The sequence below is a fragment of the Aythya fuligula genome, chromosome Z (assembly GCF_009819795.1).
Source record: "Aythya fuligula isolate bAytFul2 chromosome Z, bAytFul2.pri, whole genome shotgun sequence".
Classification (NCBI taxonomy): domain Eukaryota; kingdom Metazoa; phylum Chordata; class Aves; order Anseriformes; family Anatidae; genus Aythya; species Aythya fuligula.
The window spans coordinates 45,195,609-45,216,639 of NC_045593.1; the positions used below are offsets into that span (position 1 = coordinate 45,195,609).

A 21,031-nucleotide genomic window follows, 5' to 3' on the forward strand; every position below is an offset into this window, starting at 1 on the left:
AAAAGTTTTGGCACTTCTGTAAAATGTAGTTCTTTCCTACATGATTTCATTTGTTTTTGTGTGTCAGCACTCACCTGGAGCATGATCTTACAAATATAAATGCTTTTGGTGATACTTGGTGCAGTAACAGTAAATGCTTTGCCTGTCAAGGCATAATAGAACCAGCTTCTTTAAGATGAAATCTGAAACCAAGGAGAGGTTCTGCGCTGCACAGAAGACTACCTAGGAGGTGAAAACATGAAGCTGATTTCTGCTTAGATACAAGTCTATTTGGGCAGATAAATTATTGTAAAGGTATATGACTCAGTGTTTAGGAAGGATCAAGTTTACTCATCTTTCCAGCTACAGTTTTGAATATTCTGTAAGGATAATGTAAAATAATCTGGATCCTAATGTGATAGCTTGAAATGTCTATGATGATAAGACTGAATTGATATCTAATGTTTTACCTGAGAAAAAAAAATACTGTAAAAACTCCTAGCAATTTTTTTACTGACAACAACAACAGAAAAACTTTAAATTTCATTCTATTGCACCTGATATGTTTATGGGGTAAATAAAAATGTTATGATTTAAACAGGAATTCTCTGAACAAATATTGTTGTATTATTACTTAGTTTATCTACATTTTCAGCACTTGTTCAATTGATTCACATCTATTATAAAAACAAGGTTTGACTACTCTCATCTTTTTTAGTTATGAGTAACTATATCAGTTTCAGTAAGGTATGTAGTAAAGATTCTGACCTATGTTTTCACAGTGCTTTGCATGAATGAATGGTATGAGAAGATAAATGAGATGGTTTTATGTGAACTAACTCTGTGATTCTGGTGACTAGAAAATATCATTCCAGTGCTTAGGAAATATCCTTGAGTTAATATACTCTGTTGTGCATGTTTCTGATATCGTATTAAACCATTTTTTGTTCTTGTTATTATCAGATGGCATGAAGAAAGCTGTGGACATGTGGAATATCCCTGCCGTTTCCAAAATCCTGCTGCCAGGTTGCAGAGAGTCATTCCTTACAGAGTCTTTGCTCCCTGGTGCCTTATGAAATGCTGTGAAGAACATCTACTTCAGCTCATTCCTCAGTGCCTCTCAGCTGCTTACACCACACTGGGCACCCATCCCTTTTCCAGGCTTGATGTTTTGATAGTTCCTTCCAACTTTTCCAGCCTGGGAATGGCTAGGTAAAGAAAATTCTTGATATCTCACCTTCTATATTTATTTAGACTCCTTTTTATCATCTAATTAACAGTGTCAAATTTCTATCAATATGAAGTTGCTGTGTTATTTTTGTTAAATCAGTTTTAAAACTCTAGTTGTTGCTGAGTAGGTTTTTCTTAGTTTTCTTTACTTACATCCTTTGTGCTATGAACATTAGTTTTCATAAGGCTCAGGAAGAAAAATATAAGCTTATTAGATATGTCTCTGAATTTCCTCATTTGCAAAACTGAAGTTCTTTTATTATATCTATTCATTTCAGTACTTGATACTGCTATCATTTTGTTATGTTTTCTTTTGTCAATGACTTCACCATTATGTCTTGACAAAACAGGAGCATGTTAAAATTCAGATGCAGAGTTTATTGATAAGCTGTTTGTGATTTATGGTTTTATAGTCAAACACTGGTCTTTGGAAGCTGAGGAAGGCAAACCTTAAGGATTATATTATCAAATTTTCATGGAATTGTGGAGAATAAAAAGCTTAATTAAATATTTTTCAGTTTCCAGTTGTGCAGTGACAATAAAATTTTAGTTCTACTAGTTGTACTAGTATAGCAGTGTCTAACAATTAAAATTCCCCTTTTTTTGTGTGTGTGTGTTATAAGAAATATGCAAGTTGGTAATCAGATATAGTATTTATTCATAGCAGAGAATGAAACACTATTTTTATTCACAGTTTGCCTAGTGCCAACACTAGAATTGATGCTTTTAGGCATATATATTACGGAAAAAACATCTGAAGGAGGAATTAAAGGCAATGTTATTTTGAAAGGGGAGGACTGAAGGGAAAGCTGTATTCACAGACTATTAGTTTTGTATGGAACTATTAGAGCAGTTGTCAACTGCCAGCCTAAGTGCTTAGATGAACCAGAAGTTCCAACTGCTAAGCTTACTGTGTTAGATTTCATTTTACAAACTGTATAATTAAGCAAGTGATGAAACTTTTTGTTTCATGCTACGTTGTGATTTATATTTCTGTAGATTTCTTTCTCAGATTTCCTCTTGCAATCTTACTTAAGAAAAAAAGCAGAAAATACTGCTGGCATGCAATAATAATATTGTATAGATTTAGATTTAGATTTAGATTTAGATTTAGATTTAGATTTAGATTTAGATTTAGATTTAGATTTAGATTTAGATTTAGATTTACTTTCACTTTTAAAAAGATCTGTAACATTTAAGACTTTGGCATTCAGTGACACTCTCCTTTGTCAGATAAGCCTCATTGCTTTATAAATAACTTATGAGTTATTTATACTCATAAACTGAGTTTGCAATGATAGTTCTTTGCTCAATTAACCCATAAATGAAAGTGTCAAGAGATCTATATGACTCCTGGTTGCTTTGGATGCCCACTACAGATTATATTTTCTGATGCTTTGCATGGAGGTTTGATTTGTAGGTAAGCATGATGTTGAGTAACATGTTCTTGAAGCCGTATGAAATGGAGAGAGCAGCTTACTTTCTTATTTCAAAGACATGATGCTTAAAGGTTGACATGGGTCCTTATGGACCCATCACTGTAAATGAGTAAGAAGATAGCCATTTTACTTAGATGTATGACAAGAGTAGTGATCAGTGGAACCAGGAAGAGCAAGATGTACACACGATGTAAAAGGAAGGAGCAAGGGACAAGAGCTGTGTAGGCCAAAATGACAGCACACAGTAGATGAAATCTTCAAGATTCATTTGCTGGTATGCTATGTCTATTTAGGAAGATGTCAGTGCTTCCCCAGCATGTACCTTTCCCAGAATCTGTAGGGAATGCCTGCAGGGTGTTCTGTTGCAAAACCATCTGTGGTTATCCAGATTGCGTATTCTGAATATTGTAATAGTGCTTTCTTTGTGAAGGAGATGAGAAAACCTATAAGCATTATTACAGTATTTCCTTATGCCTCTTCTAACAACTGTCTGTTCCAAGTGATCCATATCATTGAATATAAGTGAAGGATGAAAGAAAGGACATGCATACTTCCTGATGCTTTTCTTTCAACAGTTCATCAAGCCAAGGACATTCAAATTTTTAAAAATGGAAATAAAGGAATAATTTAAGCTGTTTAAATGTCAAGCTGTTTGGACAGCAAAGGGAATTATTAAGTGACTCATAATAGCTCGTTTGTTCTTGTTTCATGTGATTTTTTTTTTCCAAACAGAGGTTCTGTGCATATAGCAAGCTAACGTAAATGGTTAATTCCTGCCCATGCAATGATAATTACCCAAATGACTTCAGTTAAGACTAAGCTATATGCAAAACTGTGCCCAAAGCCACATTAAAAAAAAAAAAAAGAAAAGAAAAAGAAAAAAAAAAAAGTGCTATTATCTTGGGTTAAAAAGGGTGCTGTACTATTTACTTTTTTATCTTCTAGTCTATCTGTAGCAGTATAAACATAACAGCATGCCAGCACAAAGGGATTGTTGTTTTGAGAATTCTAATTGTACTCCTGTCTGCCAGGGAAGGAAGCAGTCATAAATTTTAGTCATTATCTTAAGTTTCAGGGCTTTACAGTGTTTGGCACTTTTCTTTCTCTGTTCCTCATTAGCTGATACTTACTGTGTTTTTTATATCCCAAAATGCTTCCCTTTTCTTAAGGGAGTTGTTTCCCCAGCATGTTAGAGTGGTATGAAATGATGATAGTGCATGCATAGAGTGACCTAATTAGGCGTCTTAAGATGTCAGTTGCAGCAGCCACTACTGTGAGGCGGCTACGTTTCTCTTGAAGTCTGACTTTATGGGAAAAACTCTACTTGAAAGCATGTTCATTTTACTTACACTTTCTGTACATCTCTTCCTGTCTTTTTTAATTTGCAATGGATTTCTTTATGGAAACAGAATCTTGATTGCATATAATAATTACAGTCATCATCTCTTGCTTCCTGCAGATCTTTGAAGTTGGAAAATTTAATTTTGCATTCTTTTTGGTTTTCACGCTATTTTAGTTCAAGTGACTTCAGTATAGCTTCTCCCAGATTTATATTAGTAAAAGAAGAATGTGGCCCACGTATTTGTTGGTGATGTTATGTTAAACCATGCAATTAAAAAAAAAAATCAAATTAATAAAGCATTGTGGAGCAAATTTACATAGCTGAAAAGCTGGAGATTCAGTGCTTTCTGTAGAACTTCCAGTTACATGAATACTTAACGGCACTTTTCATCTGATTTAAAGTTCTCTCACCAGCAGAAGGGAGAGAATTGGGGGAAGAAGAGTAGTGAAAAAAAGGAGACTGCAAAGACTCTAGAGCCAGGGAAGAGCCATTACACCATAAGATGGCTGTCATTTTTATACTTTGGGAGCTAACAGGTTATAAGAAGGAGATTACAGGTAGCTCCGTGGTTTTGTTGCTGTTGATGACACTGAGGGATTGAATGTAGACTCCACTGGCATTTAAATACCTAGATTATTCCACAGTTGCCAGTAGAATTGCATAATCACTGAATGCTTTGGGTTGGAAGGGGCCTTAAAGACCACCCCCTTGCCATAGGCAGGGCCACCTCCCACCAGCCCAGGCTGCCCAAAGCCCCATCCAGCCTGGCCTTGAACACCTCCAGGGATGGGGCATCCACAGCTTCTCTGGGCAGCCTGTGCCAGGGCCTCACCACCCTCTGAGTGAAAAATTTCTTACGGATCATAGAATCACAGTACAGTGGGCCATGAGTAGAGTTACTCATGTGAACAAAACTGGTGGAAAGACTTCAAATAAAAAATAGGTTTTGTGTGTTCCTTGGGCATACACTGTCTTCAGATCAGTTCATTCCCAGTCCAGTTTTGTTGATCTCATTTTCAAAATCTCTTCCCACTGATCTCCAGCTCTCTAATCTCCTTTCCTTTTGGCAAAACCTACAGAAACTCTGAATTCTGTGTTCTTTTTCATTCCATCTGGGAAAAAAGAGTTCTTTCAAATATAGACCCTGGCTTTATGTGCCATCTGAGCTTGTGCTTGAGACTTTGACTGTCTTGCATAAGCCCTCTTTTTCCATGGAAGTCTTTATTGCTTCCTTGCCCATAGAGGGCCTTTCACAGTCACACTGATCTTTTGCATTTTTAGGGCCTTCCATACTGCTTACCAGCCTTCTACTTTTTCATGGCAAATGCACTGATACTTATTTTATTCCCTTGGAGGCTGTAAGCCTTTGTTTATGTTGAGTTGAAGGACTTTTTTAGAAACAGTGGTCTTCAAATTTGTTGTGTGTTTGTTTCCAGCACACATAGTTGGAGTAACATAAGGTTAGTACTTTTTCTGTTTGGATTTGAAAACTGGAACTTTAAATGTACTGGTGCTAGCGCAACTAAAGATCTGTACGTGAAGCACCATGTATCAGTTATGTGACTAGTCACATCACACATCGCTGGGAGCTATGAGAGTACGATGAAAAGAGTGCTCTTTGGTATGTACCCTGCTCTTATGTTTTTCTATAAGCGTTTAATAACTTAGTTTTACAGCACTAGTAGCTGCTGAAAATAGAATAATGGGGTGTATTGACCTTTGAGCTTAGCTGTTTGGTTGTTCGTACAGCAATTTTGCTCAGCAGAGCTAGCAAATAACTAAAACCAAAGAACCTATAAATAAGATACTGATGTTTTCAAAGGAAAATCCTGATAGGATATTTGAATCCTATTTCTAAAATAAGTGACGTTATTTTCAAATATATTTGACACCCTTGAAACTCAAGTGGCGTTTGATGACTGAAATGTAGAGGGTTCTTAGAATCATTGAATAATTGTAAAACACATCAACTTATATTGCTGGCTAACAGAGGAGTTAGCAACCCAGCTTTGTCTCTATTCTTCCGTCATGCAAATGGTCCTAGATGGTATATCAAGTAGAAGGAATATCCCTTTTTTCTAAACAACATATTTCAGCAGTACTCTTGAGTCTTTCCAGGCCATTTCACTAAGGTTGTTAACTTTTTGAATTGAAAAGGAAAACAACAACAAATCAGGCTCTTTGATCTGTGTGTATGTAGCCATCATTTATCCAATCTGTAAATCTACAGTGTTCCAATGACAACTGATAAGTCTATAGAAAGCCACTACGATTGGAAACCACCCAAATGTCAAACCTAAATGTCAGTCTTTAGCATTGTTCAGTCTTGCAGAGCTGTGACTGACCATTTGCCTCAGCTCAAGCCTTTTGTGAGAGTATACATTTATATAAACTTTTTGGTCAGCATTTTGAGTTGTGTTAGTTTTAGGAAATATTTGCAAAAGTAAAGCTCGAACATGAACACTCCTTAGTCTATTTTTGGTGTATCACTAGTTAGTTATCCAGACAGAAATAACACATACAAGAGTTCAAGCTAAAAATATGATGTCTGGAGAAAGAAAAATGGATTTGTAACCTATTTTTGATGCATTATGTAGTGAGAATCTTAACTGGAATCTTGTGTACTTGGTTGCTTGTATGTCTGGTGTGATTTTTTTATTTTTTTTTCTCCCTTTTTCCTTTTTTTCCCCCTTTTTATTTTTTCTCTTCTTTTTTCTGTTTTCTTTTTTTGTCTAATTTTCATTTTTCTTTTGTCTTTTTTTTTTTTTTGTCCTTTTCTCCTTTTTTCTTTGTTCTTTTTGTTTATATATGGGAGTCTGCAAGTTGTATGAGAATTTAATGCCCGATACTACAAATGATTTTGTATGTCCTCAAGTTTACATGCAAGAGTCCTCTACATTTTGATCAAAAAACATGCTTGCATATCCGCTTTATATATTTGTTGCCAGGATTGTGACTCAGTTAAAGTCCAAAGTTCATAAGCTAAATTTGGTGTAATGATGCAAGTAAATTTAATGTCATTTGAATTTAAATAAAAGTTTGTTGAGCTTATACCTCCTACCAATGTTTGCAAGTAGTGGTCGTTTGTTTTGCTCAGTGCTTTTTTTTAAATAGAATTTGGAGTATAGTGGAGAGCACCTAGGAGGAAATAGTATCTGTCATTCTTGTATTTCTGAGATGAAGAATCAAGCATGAAATTTGGCTGAAAATAACAAGTAGTCCATTCATCACTGCAAACAAAAGTGCTAAATCAGAATAAATCAGCATAAATCATTTTTTTAACCTTAGGCTCTCTGTTTTCTTTCTGAGTACAATAACACTTAGGCCGAGTTTGTTACAAAAGGTTGCAAATTACCAAGGTTTTTCAAGAGGCAATTTTTACAATTAGCATTTTTTCCTTTGGAAAATTAAGTATTTTGTAAAATCACATGCAAATAAGCAAAAATTGTTTATTTTAGTATTGTGGAAATTATGTATGAAATGCATATTGTCTAGCACAAGGACTACCACAGTGAGTTGTAACTGTAGAGATTCATTTTAATTTACATGGGTTTTCTTTTAAATAGTAGTTCTTCTGGTAGATACTTGGAGTGTTTGCTAGCTTTAAATGCTCTGTTGCAATAAAACAAAGCTGCTATAAATAATAATCTCAGTATACCTGTGCTTAGCAAAGGGACTCCAGAGATTTGCCTTGTGGAATGGAGAGGGGGAAATGTGATACCAGCTGAGTAAATACTTGGCAAGAGAGGAAAAGCTGGGTATCTATTTAAAATGCTGTTTTTGTTTTTAATACCGGAAAAGCAGTCAGACATGATATTCAAAACTGACTGTATGGCTATATTGGCTATAACCTACATTCAGTTTTGAATTTAAAGAGATCTGGGACATGTCTTCTAGCCATCTAAATATTTAGCACATTATGTTTGATTTTTGTCTGTCTTTCCCTCGATTTTTTTTTTCACTGTTACAGAAATCTGGATCTGGTCTCAAATTCTTCAGAATTAAGTCAAATTTTTATGAAATTAATATTGATCTAGTGGCAGAGTAGCAACTTAGTAATTTTTACTTTTGCTGAAGCATTATCATACTATTTCAAAACAATAAAGCTGTACTAAATTCATCTGTGTTGGAGACTTATCTGTTAGTAGCAGTAATTCAGAGTATGTGTCTGTAAAACACGTGTATATTAACTTAGTGGTATTTTCACATTCAGAACATTTTCTGACTTTTATCTGGAGCCTGAGGTGTAATTTGCCACCACGGCAATCACAGTCCTTCATGCAGTTGTCATTTTGTGATCAAACCAGGATTTGGAGTACTTCAGGCACAATATATTCCCTTACTAATGTGCCGAGCCATCTTGTTAGCCTATTAACTATTAGCAGATGCCCTTTTGAATGCAAACCTGCAAGAAAAATAAAACAAGATCATCTCTTGATAGAAACCAAAATTTGTTTTTCATCAATTCGAGCAATGATAAAATTGCTTGTCCTGGTTTTAGCTGGGATAGGGTTAATTTTTTTTTCATAGCACCTGTTATGATATTCTGTTTGGGATTTTTGATGAAAATAGTGGTAGTAACATGCTGATGTTTTAGTTGTTGCAGAGCAGTACTTACACAAAGCAAAGGACTCTGTTTCTTGTGCTGCCCTGCCAGTGAGGAGGCTGAGCGTGCACAATGAGCTGGGAGGGAACACAGCCAGGACAGCTGGCCTCAAATGACCAGATGGATATTCCATACTGTATGACTGGCTGGGCATTGGGCAGCTGGTGGTGAGCACTTGCACTGTGCATCACATGTTCTGTGTATTCCCTTCCCTTCCCTTCCCTTCCCTTCCCTTCCCTTCCCTTCCCTTCCCTTCCCTTCCCTTCCCTTCCCTTCCCTTCCCTTCCCTTCCCTTCCCTTCCCTTCCCTTCCCTTCCCTTCCCTTCCCTTCCCTTCCCTTCCCTTCCCTTCCCTTCCCTTCCCTTCCCTTCCCTTCCCTTCCCTTCCCTTCCCTTCCCTTCCCTTCCCTTCCCTTCCCTTCCCTTCCCCCATTATTTATTAAATAAACATTCTTAAAATTGGCTGTTATACAGAAATTCACTTACATGAAACGAGTGAAATAAATATTACATTGTGTAGAATAAGCCTCTTAATATGTCCCATTACTTTAAACTGAGGCTTTAAGTTGGAACATGAAGCAATTCCTTCTTCATTCCCTCCATCTCTCTTGGCTTTAGCTGCAAAAAATGTTATTTCTTCCTGCAGTAATTGGAGAGTTAATGGGGCTCTTTGTGCTGCTACTGTAGAATAGCGACTGCATTTTATTAAATTTTGAGATTGGAGTTATTGCAGAGCCCACTAGCACCGTTATAGTTAAGCATTTCCAATATAAACTTTTATTCCAGTGGTTTATAACTGGCTGTAAAAACTTGTCCCTGGCTTAAAGCTGGCATAAAATGCTTTGGCTCATGAAAAGTATGTATATATACACATATATGAAGGGCAGCTATTTGATTATGTATCTTATATATAGTGTATATCATACAGATTATGGATGCTTAACCATGTATGTATACATAGTCATACTGTTGGCAAACAAAGGACTTGTGGATGGTATGTTGGCTGGAAACTGTCTTGGGCACAGCCATCATGAAGTGATATGGTTTTTGATCTTTGGAGAAGTAGGGAAGGCAGTTAGCAGAACCGCTGCTGTGGATTTCCAGAGGACAGACACTGGCCTGTTCAGAGACCTGGTTGACAGGAGACCCTCGAGAGGCTGTTCTAGAGGCAGAGCAGTCCAGGAAAGCTGAACTTTCTTCAAGATTGAAATCCTAGAGCAGTGGGAACTGGCTGTTCCAATGCACCAAAAGTTGTGCCAGCCAGGAAGAAGACCAGCCTGGCTGAACAGAGAGCTTCTTCAGGAAGTCAGGAACAAAAAGAGTTTATGAGCTCTGGAAGAATGGATGGAAAATTCAGGAGGACTACAGAGCTGTTGTCAGGTTGCTCAGGGAGCAAATGAAAAGGGCCAAAAGCTGACTGGAACTCAATTTGACTAGTGCAGTAAAAGACAAAAAAAAAAAACCTTTTGATAATATATCATCAGCAAAAGGAGGACTAGGGAGAACCTCAGTCCTTTATTGGATGTGAGGGGAAACATAGTGCTGAAAGATAAGGGTGAGGCTGAGGTACTTAATGACTTCTGTGCGTCAGCCTTTATTAGTAAGGCCAGTTGTCCTCAGGGTACCCAGCAAATATGACTTCAGACTACAAAGACAGCAGGAAGGAAGAGCCAGGGAACTACAGGCCTGTCAGTCTGACTTCACTCCCATGGAAGGTTATGGAGGAGATCATCCTGAGTGCCATCACATAGCACATAAAAGACTATCAAGTGATCAGAAGCAGCCTTCGTGTTTTTAAGAAGGGCAGGTCCTGCTTGACTAACGTGATCGCCTCCTAATACAAGATGAACTTAGTAGATGAGGGAATGGCTGTGGATGTTGCCTACCTGGCTTTTAGTGAAGTGTTTGACACCATCTCCCATGGTATTCTCCTGGAGAAACTATCTGCTTATGGCTTGGACAGGTGCTTGGTAAAGAACTGGCTGGATGGCCGGGCTCAAAGAGTCGTGGTGAATGGAGTTAAATCCAGTTGGAATCCAGTCAGCAGCAGCATTCCACATGCCTGGAATCAGGCACGGATCAGGGGATCAAGTGCACCCTACATAAGCTTGTGGACAATACCAAGTTAGGCGAGACTGCCTATCCACTTGAGTGTAGAAAGGCTTTGCAGAGGGATCTGGATAGGCTAGATCAATAGGTCATATCTAATCATACGACATTCAACAGTGTGATGGGCAGAGTGGTGGAGTTTCCATCCCTTCAGGTGTTTAAGAGATGTGTGCATGTGGTGCTTAGGATTATTCTTTAGTGATGGGACTCAGTAGGTCAGGCTGATGGTTGGACCTGGTGATCCTGATGATCTTTTCCAAACCAGATGATTTTGTGATACTAAGATCACATATATCCATGACTGCCCTTCATGTATGTGCATGTTTATGTGTAAGTATGTAGTGCTAATGATTTTTTTTGTTACAGGAGTTGCACAGAATTTAAAAAGTAAACTTATTCTTTTTCCTCAAAACAGTTGTGTATAGAGAGATAGAATATGGAGAGATAAAAGTAGTAATTACTGGTCATTATTGAATATTATTTTTGAGATTTTGAAACTAGATTTCAGAACTGAGTTTTTCTCTCTCTGTCTTTTTTATCTCTACCTTAACTTTTTTTTTTTTTTACCCTACTAACAGAACTGCATAAGATGATGGAAAGTTTTGTTGCAGATCAGTATTGAAATAGCTCAGTCTTGTGTTTATTATTATTATTATAACAGTCAGTAACACTGTAACGTTTCATTCCAATTTCTGAGTCATATAAATAGTAAAGTGCTTATAAATGCAGATTTTTGCCTTGTATGTGCTGTAAGTGTTAAGAAAGAAGATAGTTAACTTTGTGGCCAATTTTTTTGATGCTGTATGATTACTTTGAAAAGGGCCAAAAAAAGTCAGTGTTCAAAGCAGCCACAGACTCCTATCATGAGGTTATTTCTGACCTGACTTGCTGCTATAGCAGGTATTCTAAGCATTCTTTGTCTCTCTGTCTTTCATAATCCCTAATTTGCTGGCCACACCTGTGGAGAAGCAAGCAATATATCTTAGATTTTAAATGCAGTCTGCAAGATAAGTGATGCTCAAAGCAAAAGGAAATTTATGGAAAGCTTTAAATCCATTAAATCCACACTTCTTTACTTCTGGCACCAGTTGCCAGCTGCAAATGTCAGTCTACTTCATTGCAGCCGTAGTGTCAAGTTTAAACAAAACACCAAAACTATTCATATGAAGTGGTCACTCTTTTTTTTTTTGTTTATTTATTTATTTTTTCCCAAAGGAGTTGGTCTAGGTCCTTTGAGCCCAAAACCAGTGTTCTAACATTGTACAGCCTTCCTGGACTCTTCTTGGTTTTAAGAGTAAGTAGTAGCTCTTTGCCAAGTTTGAAATGCATACTCCAAATTTCTGGGCTGCTAATACTAATAAAAATATGTTTTGAAATAGTGTGTACTGCTTGCTTTTTTTAACTATTTTTTTTTTTTTTAAACAAAAACCACGGTATACGTTTTCATTATTAATTCTGATCTTGGAAATGCTGATTACATGTGTAGAAGTTTCAGTACATTAAAAAAGTGAAAGCTATTGAAATTGTGGATAAGGTATGGGATCTCTAGTGATAAGATCTAATAGTCTAAGGATGTGCATTCGATAGTATTACTGTCTGTGGTGTAATCTTGTATGGAATGTTTCTGCAGTAGGGCAATAGAATGATTTAATTTACTAGTTTAGAAATTGTTTCTGAATGTGGTTAAGTTGTTGGAAATGCTTTATACGACATACTTATTTCAGCAGTCACTGCTTATCAGTCAGTATGAATGAGGAAAAGGGGGTGCTTCTGTTTTTTTTTTCTTACTATGAGTGATAGTAGCTTTTGCTGATTTTACTGTTTGTAAAGTAGCCAATGCTGATTTTACTGTTTGGTTTGATTGGATGAAAGCAGCAGAGATAGATTTCTTAGATTCTTTTTGGGCTTCCTCTTCAACTGAGAAATTATTTTAGGTACAACAGAGTTATGGTAAGGGACATTTTGTTAGTGTCTAGGTGTAAATACATCTATCATGACTATTTTTCTAAGTCTTTTTCTATCTTATTTTGATGTAAGCCAAGCAGAGACTGAACTGGCACTACAGTGCCAAGAAAAATCTCTTGAATTTCTTCCCTTCTATGTCTACCAATCCCTCAGAACAAATAAACAAGCAAACAAACAGAAAAGCAGGCCTCTTCTTACTAATCCTACAATGAGTGTTCATATGTAACTCCAGAAAGAGAAGTTAAGCCATGAGCCAACGACCTGATACCTATTTTGGAACACTAAGTATTTGACAAAAATGTAAAAGTTATCTAAAATACCAGTATTTTACAAATAACTACATGCCAAACAAGCTCTGTTCCCTTCCTATACTTATGACAACTGGTTTATAATTTAATGTTTTGATTTTGTACTGATATTTTTCATACAGTTTTCCAAGTATTATTTACAAAGAAGCAATTTGCTTTTGCCCATATAAGTGCAATTTCAGCAACCAGGCAATATATGCAGCTGACAATTTTTCTTATTTTTAGTCTATTGAAATGAATGGTGTGGTCTCCGTAATGCTGGTGTAGATCATGAGTAATTCCATGAAGTTAGGAGAAGATCTGTCCCGTGTGCTTAGGATCATAATTTATCTATGAAAGTTAAACTGTAACAGATTAATCCTGAAAAATATAATCTTGTATATGTTTGGCTTTTTTAGCTCTTAATGATGATGAGTGAGTTATTAAATGTTGTTTCTAATTCTCATGAGGTATATTGTTAGAAAAAAAAAACACAACACAGGAGATCTTGTGCAAATCAGTAGTGTTTAACTGAGAGTTTAGGGCTCAGTTCACAAAAGATTCTGATGATGCTTTCTCATGTAATTTATCTAATACTTTTGGAACTCTGAAGGAATCAAAAATTCACCCCTTTATCTTTGGTTTAGGTGGATTTAGTTTTTGTTAGACAGTTGTGCACAAAATAACTTCCTGTGAACACAACAATTAAGCATCTTATCCTTGAGTCCTTGTTAATCACATAAAAAGCCCTGCATTCCACTCAAAAGAAAAAAAGAAAACAGAGTTGGGATGTCCTGCTACTTCTGTTATTTATGGGCATCCCTTTTAGAGAGGTGGGAAACGTAAGGCTGTTTTGAAACTGAATGCCCATCTCTGCTGTGCAGTGAGTTACCTGAAGCACCACTTCTAATACATGGGGAGAATAAATACATAAATAAATAAATAAGGAGATAATCCTAATACCAGTTCTCCTTGTCATGCTTGTAGTGTATGTTATGTTAAGTGTGTCTCACTGCTTTCCAGCTGAGAAACAGGGAGAATTAGCATGTGATACCAATCCTACCAAGTATGGACTTCCTCCAGTGCTCACTGCAGCTATGTGTGTCCATACTGAAGTGCCTTGTGCTAGGCAGTTCTGTGCATAAAGACTGCTTCCAAGCATATTGTTTGTAATGTTTTGACAGAGGCCAAACCGCTGACTTTCTCTTGTTTTCAGCTGCAGGGGTGTAGAAATCAGGAGGCAGCAAGGAGAAAGACACAGGCAGAGTTGTGAAGTAGTTATTTATCAATGTTGTGAAGACAAACTGGTATAGGAGGTGCTGAGAAGTGATATCATGAAGTAAAATAAACAGGCATGAGCAAGGACATAGGCACCCTCAAGAGAACAGACTATAAGATGATATAGAGCTAGTGAACATATTCCAAGCAGAGCTAGATCAGTAGGTAAAGAAAACAGTTTTGATTGGTGTGTTTTGCATGGCACAGTGAAAAATACCGAATTTCCTTCTGGTCCTCCAAACTGTATATTTGACACCAGTGAAGTATAAACGTTACAAATGTAGTAAATTGCTGCAGTACCAGTTCCTGCATGTTATTTCTGTCTGTTACTATTTTAATTTTGGGTAGTGACCAAGAGACAGAGTAAGGGAATAGGTCTTCCAAAGTACCTAATTACAGAAGAGAACACGTAGCCCTTTCAAACAGTTCCTGTGGAGTGCTTTTCCTTTTGGTCTTGCAACGTGAAGAACACAGCAGTAGTTTCTTTCTGAAACTTGCAAATCTCAAAACTTACATTTATGTAAGGCTAAAATTTGAGTAAACTTCAAGATGGGGTTAGCACCCTACTTAAGACTTTTTTTTTTTTTTTTTGTCTCATTAGAAAATGTTTGTGTGTTAGAAATGCTCATTAGGGATCTCACAGCCCCTGACATTTTGAAGTGACAAAAAGTCAATGATGGACAAGGGAGAGGAGTGTCTTCAGGGCCTGTTGCAGCATTCTGATTATCCTGTTTATGCTATTTGTTAGATTTGTTTTTTCTATTATTGTTATTAATAATTGCATGTGCCATGTCTTGGGCTCTTTTGAAACAAATTGGCCTAAAAGTGTCTTTTAATTAAGAGCAAACCCATAAGCCTGCCCAAAACTGTGAAACAAGGCTTTCAAAGTCCTTACATGCATTTTTGCAATTATATGATGTTTATTCTCACTTCTGTTAGAAAGGCTTTTTTGAGTGGATTTTCTATGAACTGGTGCTAAAAGGGCTTGTTTTTAATGTTGTTCCCTTTCCTTCTACAAGATGAAATTCGGAATAAGCTTATATGAGGAAAAGTTTAAGATGATTGTGAAGCAAGTGGAAGGACCACAGAATGTTTACAAACAAAAAGAGAGTTCAGCAGAAGATTTATGTTTCTTCACGTCTGTGGGTTGAACTCTCTGCTGGTTTTGACGTTTTTCCAGAAGTGTGATTGTCAGGTAATTTAAAGTGAGCAACATACACAAGGTTTTAGATCTTGTGCAATACAGATAGTGAATTACTTTGGGGGAGAGATTCAAGTTTTTTTTTTTTTTTTTTTTTTTTTTTTAACTTCCAGAAAGTTTGGGAAGAAAGACAAATAAAAAGAAAAATTAACATAAGCTAAAAATAATCCAAGCAGAACACTTAGAACATGTGTTATGAAATGAAAATTAGGTCTTTCTCTGCAATGAATCATTTTTCTCTCAACTGTATGTTCTTTCCACATGTCTCCAAAAACCTTCCCAAATATGTATGTTAGCTTGTTTCTAGTAACAGTATGCATATTCACATAGTCTGTGGCAGACTGTGTCAAACAAACACACAGGAGAACAACAACAACCGTAAAAACCCACAAACCTTACCATAACCGTCTTCAAAAATTAATGGAATAATTTAGAATATTTCATCTTCCATTGCCACGAATACAACTTATTAAGTTATTGTTATGATCAGATTGTTTTTCTTACTGCATACCAAGTGGTTGGATGTGGGTTAGATGAGGCTTTCACTATTACACACCTTTGCAGCCAGGTTTCAAAACAGAAATATGCTATTTTTCCAGTAAATTCTTCTATAAACAAAATTTGGTGCTAAAGAGCTTACTTCATATGAATCAGTCAGGAGGGAAAGCATTTCTTGTCACAGTTCCCTCCTCCCCTCCCCCCAACTTTGAGACTGTCTGCAAAAACTTTATGATATGCTTACTGCCTCTGACCAAGGTAACTTAATACTCCTAGATTTCAGTGTAGCTTTTGGTCTTATTTATCATTGTCCTCTTTGAAAACTTATCTCATGATATCTCTTTTTAATAGCATTGGCATTTAGAATTTTTTTCACTTCTCTCAGCTGTTACATGTCTATTTTTTCCTCTTTCATATCATTCACCCCTTCTATGCTACTGTATAGTCTCCTTTCTTCATCTGTGTTGTAATTCAGTACTAACTTTGATCTTGACCATTCAGCTATGTCTCCCTCTGCTTAATGGCTTGCATCCTATACTTCCTGTATTTGCTATTATTTTTCTTTGCTGTTGTAACATTCTGTCAGTTGGAAAACTTCGTTTCTGAAGGACAGTTTTATCAGATCTGTGGTGGTCAGCAGTATACTTCATCCTTTTGACTTTGTCATTTGTTGAACTGTTTCTTTCTCTGCTCAGTCCCCATTTCTGTTAACATGGGAATTCACAAACACCTAGGCTGAATTTCAGTTACCCTTTATGCGAGGGAATAACCAAACCTTTCTTTAGTGTCTTGTGATCCATTGCTAGTTTCCTTAGCAAAGTTCTGACTTTGTTTGTGGTGATACGTCATGTGAGGTCTGAGGTTTTCCCCTAACTTCAGCAGCAATGGGCTGGACATTGGCCTGGGGGGGCTTTACAGTTCTGAGTTGGGACTGTAATCTTTGGGAGTCTCCAGCATGTGTCAAAAGGCATCTTTTCCATCTGTCACATGTTCTGTGCTTTTAGAATAGTTAATCCAGTCTGTTTGGCTAGTGTTACTTTCTGACATTTATATGCTGATTAGTTAAATTTGCTGCTGAATCTGCTGCTGGGCAGTGACTACAACCTTCAATAAGCTGCTGCTGCTGCGGCTGCTGTTTGGCTAAGGATGTAGAACTCATTTTTCAACACGGCCACCATCAGATGCTGGCAGCTTTGGACCCATTTTGCCAAGGAACATAATTTCCTTTTTCTTTTTGGTTTCCTTCCACAGTGTGTCACTTCCAACTACTTTACGCATTACTGCAGTAGTCTATAATGTTTTTTCTTTAAAATTAAATAGCCTTCCACTTCTTTGGTTTGACCAAGAATGTTTGGAGGTGAGTGTTGATGTGGCTTACCACACCCTCCACAAGAAAGTTTTCTATTTTTGGATGAAAAATTCTGGTTGTTTACAGGGTCTGGTGGATGGCCAAATTTTTAAGAACAGCTTAAGCAGTGTTAATTTGTCAGCAAAGTACACATTTTTGTTACTGTAGGAAAGATGGGGTTCAGCAACTGTGGAAAGAACTTGTGATCCTTCACTGTTATTTTTGGAGAATGTGTTGAGGGGATTGGCTGGCCTTTGCTTTTGATTTTTATTATTTTTTTTTCTGCCTGTAATAAACCAGGAAGGGAACGGATGCTGAAGTACATAGTGTCATGGATGTTTTGTCATGGAGAAATTCAGCTGAGCTGAGTGAGTTCACACAATCAGTTCCTTTAAGCTAGTTCAGATACCAGATAGTAAGTACATTATGTCCTTTTTTACACTGAAATCAGATTCAAAGGCTGGGACAAACAAGTTACACAATGTTGAGCTAAGCTGTAATTTAGAGATCACCATGCTTAGACGTGATCAGTAGTTGCAAGCCAGTAACTTTACAAATGCTTCTGGACATTTTTGCTTCTGAATATTTATTTGTATTACTCTTTTAAAGAAAAACAAACAAACAAACAAACAAAAAAAAAAAACGAGAAAAATAAAAATGAGATGAAAAAGCAGTCTTAAAATACTTGCCCTATTATTGTAATTGTCTATATTAGCGAGTAACACAGTGGATGAATAGGTTGAAGTAGTCACTACAGAGGCCCCTACATCTACCTTATGTACAGTTGGAGGGTGTACTTTGTACTAGATTCATTCTCACCCCCTGAGTTAAATATCTGTTCCTGTACATTGAAGCTGCCCCAAGGAGTGCTATTTGTTTAGCCCCTTTCTTTCCTGTTGATGTGAAATGGTGTGCACAACTGCAGCACAGATCCCTGTCTGGCTTCCTTTAGAAATAATTAGTTGGTCTGCAACAAAATCTCTCTGAAAGCTGACACAGTCACAGTGAAGCATGTGCTGGAATGTGCATGGTGTCCAAGAAGTCTGTCCAACAGTCAGGCACCACAATACTTGTGTCCAGGCTCGTTTTGGGTCCTTAATGTGTCTTGGGTTCTTCCTGGGTTGGCAACCATGTGCTGCAGCTTTTGGATATGCCTTTTTGGATATGTCTTTTTGTACCCTTTTGAAGCTGACTGTGATCGGCATTTCCATTCTATTCGACTTGGTGAGTCATCAGGCTTTGTTCACCATCCTTTGTCTTCAAGCCTGGGTGTCTTTGGAAACTGCATTTAGGTGTGCTGGTCTTGATCATCCACTCGCTAATCAGTGTGCCATTAGCACAGCACATGGAGAGCCTTTTCCTTACTGTGTGATCCTCTTATTGCCTCTACTCCTAGGCATCCCAGTTCATGCTGTGTTCATGCATACCATCACACTAATCCACTATAGTGCTAGAAAAAAGCAAGATAGTAATGAATTTGAGACAACAGGATAATAATGAATAATGGCTTTTTTTTTTTTTTTTTTTTTTTTTTTTTCTCCCCTATGTTCTGTTAAACAGCAGTAGCATCAGGACAACCTGCAGCTGCAGTGTTAAGTTCAGACTAAGCTATGACTAGAAACCAAGAACATTGTCTGTAGGACATGTGAGCCAGTATCAACCCTGTAAGCTGCAGTTATGTGAGGCATGGCCTAGAAGTGGAAGAGTTAGAGAGCCATTGCCACACTGAGTCCTGTGCCTTTGTCTCAGCAAGATAAAGGTGTTGATCAACAGCCTACAGAACTTCTGACTGGAGAATATAACAGTAAGACAGGCGTACTCAGGAACCTGTGTGGCCCAAGAAACTCTATAGAAAGAACCAAAATGGAACCTTTGACTAATTTTTATCTCAACAACCTGGACATGCTGAGCCAATAGTACCTGCAAAGCCTCTTGTTTGACGGCAATCAGGTCAGAGTCAATGACCTCCAGAATGAACTACATTTATCTTCAGCTAATTGGAATGGTTGCAGAGATGTGTGTAGACACCAGCGGGCAACGGGTACTGAATGGGAAACTTGACAAAAATCTACACGTTGATATCATCTTTGTGGTTCAGAAGTGTGAAACAATCACACTGAGAAAGGCTTTTGCCACGATAGTAGGATATAACAGATTTATATGCAGAGGCTTTGTCAGAAACCTATCAAACATCTGCTTTTCAGACTGGCTTTCCATAGGATTTAGAATGTATTTCAAGGTCTTAGGTATCTCAAAACCCTCCATCGTACCAATGTAAAACCCTAAGAGCCCATGTAAAGTTTTACCATGGTGAAATCTGTGTTGATCTGCAACACAGGAAAACTGAAGAAAACGAGCATATCAGGCAGACAAATGTCAGTGGAGTCGATCTAATCTTGCCAAGTGAATTCTCCCAATAAGTAAGAGACAGGACATACTGTACCATGTTGCTATCAGGAGCAAGGGGAATGTTGCCTTCGTTTGCTTTGCATAAATATTTAATACTGCAGATATATTTATATATATATCCCTATCAAAACAAGAAACATCTTTGCCTCTGCCTTTCCCCTGAAGGAAGGATCAAAGCAAAAACAATGTGCAACAGATGTTAGTCACATGGCTTAATGCAGTGTGATTTATAAAACTGTACAGAATCCAAATTTGCTTCTAGTCATATTGTTGTTAGTAGATTACCTCAACTGAAAGCTAGTCAAAGTACTCCCAAATTATGCAACTGTAAGAGACTGGAATTAGTCCTGCCCCCACGTATAGTTTATTTAGATTGTAAGGCTTTAGGAAGACTTTCCAAAACTTTATGCTGTTGTGTGTTTATGTTGATTAAAACAATTCTGTTCAGTCATCAGCTTTTGTTTATACAGTGTGTATTTTCAGGAATAATTTTCTCAGACATGTAAAGACTGTTAAAAGATTCTGAGACAAGTCCTATAGCAGTCTGTTTTTATCACATAACTTACATTTTTTAGTGTTGTTTTAAAGCGTATAAGACTGTATAAAAGTTTTATTTTATACAGTCTACATTTTTTTCACTTATCAAAACTATGAAGAAAGCTTGTTTTACAAATGCAAGTATTTGCACTGTATCTTAGTTTTGCACAGTAGTAACGTGAAAAATATGTGTATTTATTAATTTTTATTTTCCAGTGACATGGTATTTTAATTCTGATAGCACTGTCATTTTAGTGCTTCATTCTTTTTCACTTGGGAAGTGGTGCAAAAGCTATCAAAGCTATTAGGACACGTTTACTTCTTGTGTAGTAGAGTGTAAAATAGCCACCAATAACTTCATAGGTAACTCAGTAATATGGCAAGAAAACCATTAGAAAGTGACTTTAATGGTAAACTGTTGTTTTTATTGTTTGGTTGCACAACACGAGTTAATAAAAAATAGATCAATAAGGATAGATCAATAAGGAGGGGCTTGGTAAGTCTGTATGATACTTTTGTTTGTATACACATACCTACCAGGCATTGTGTATGCAGTAAGATGAGCTGTTTAATACTTTGCTGATTTGGTGTGAAACTGTACAAGCTTGTATAATACATTCTGGATGCCCTGAAATTACTTGTTTAATGAAAAATAGTTCAATTAAAAGGTGTGAAAGTAGGTGGCGCCATTTTCTAGAAAGCAGGATGGAAACGCAGAGAGAACTTTTCCAGGGATTATTAGCAGGGATTATTATATCACATAAAGTGGAAGACAGATTTCCCTTTCTGGGGAATTTTTCATTT

At 36.9% G+C, this 21,031-nt stretch overlaps 1 protein-coding gene across 8 annotated transcripts in view; it reads left to right on the forward strand.

Annotated features, from left to right (window-relative positions):
• Positions 1–21,031, forward strand: part of AOPEP (aminopeptidase O (putative)) — a 198,918-nt gene that overhangs the window by 36,409 nt on the left and 141,478 nt on the right. For all 8 annotated transcript variants that reach the window (XR_004254378.1, XR_004254377.1, XR_004254381.1 and 5 more), the window contains one exon: positions 943–1,191. Coding sequence is in view for 2 of the 8 variants with exons in the window: in XM_032206693.1 (XP_032062584.1) it covers positions 943–1,191 (249 nt within the window). In the remaining 6 variants the exon portion in view is untranslated. The remainder of the gene's footprint in view (positions 1–942; positions 1,192–21,031) is intronic.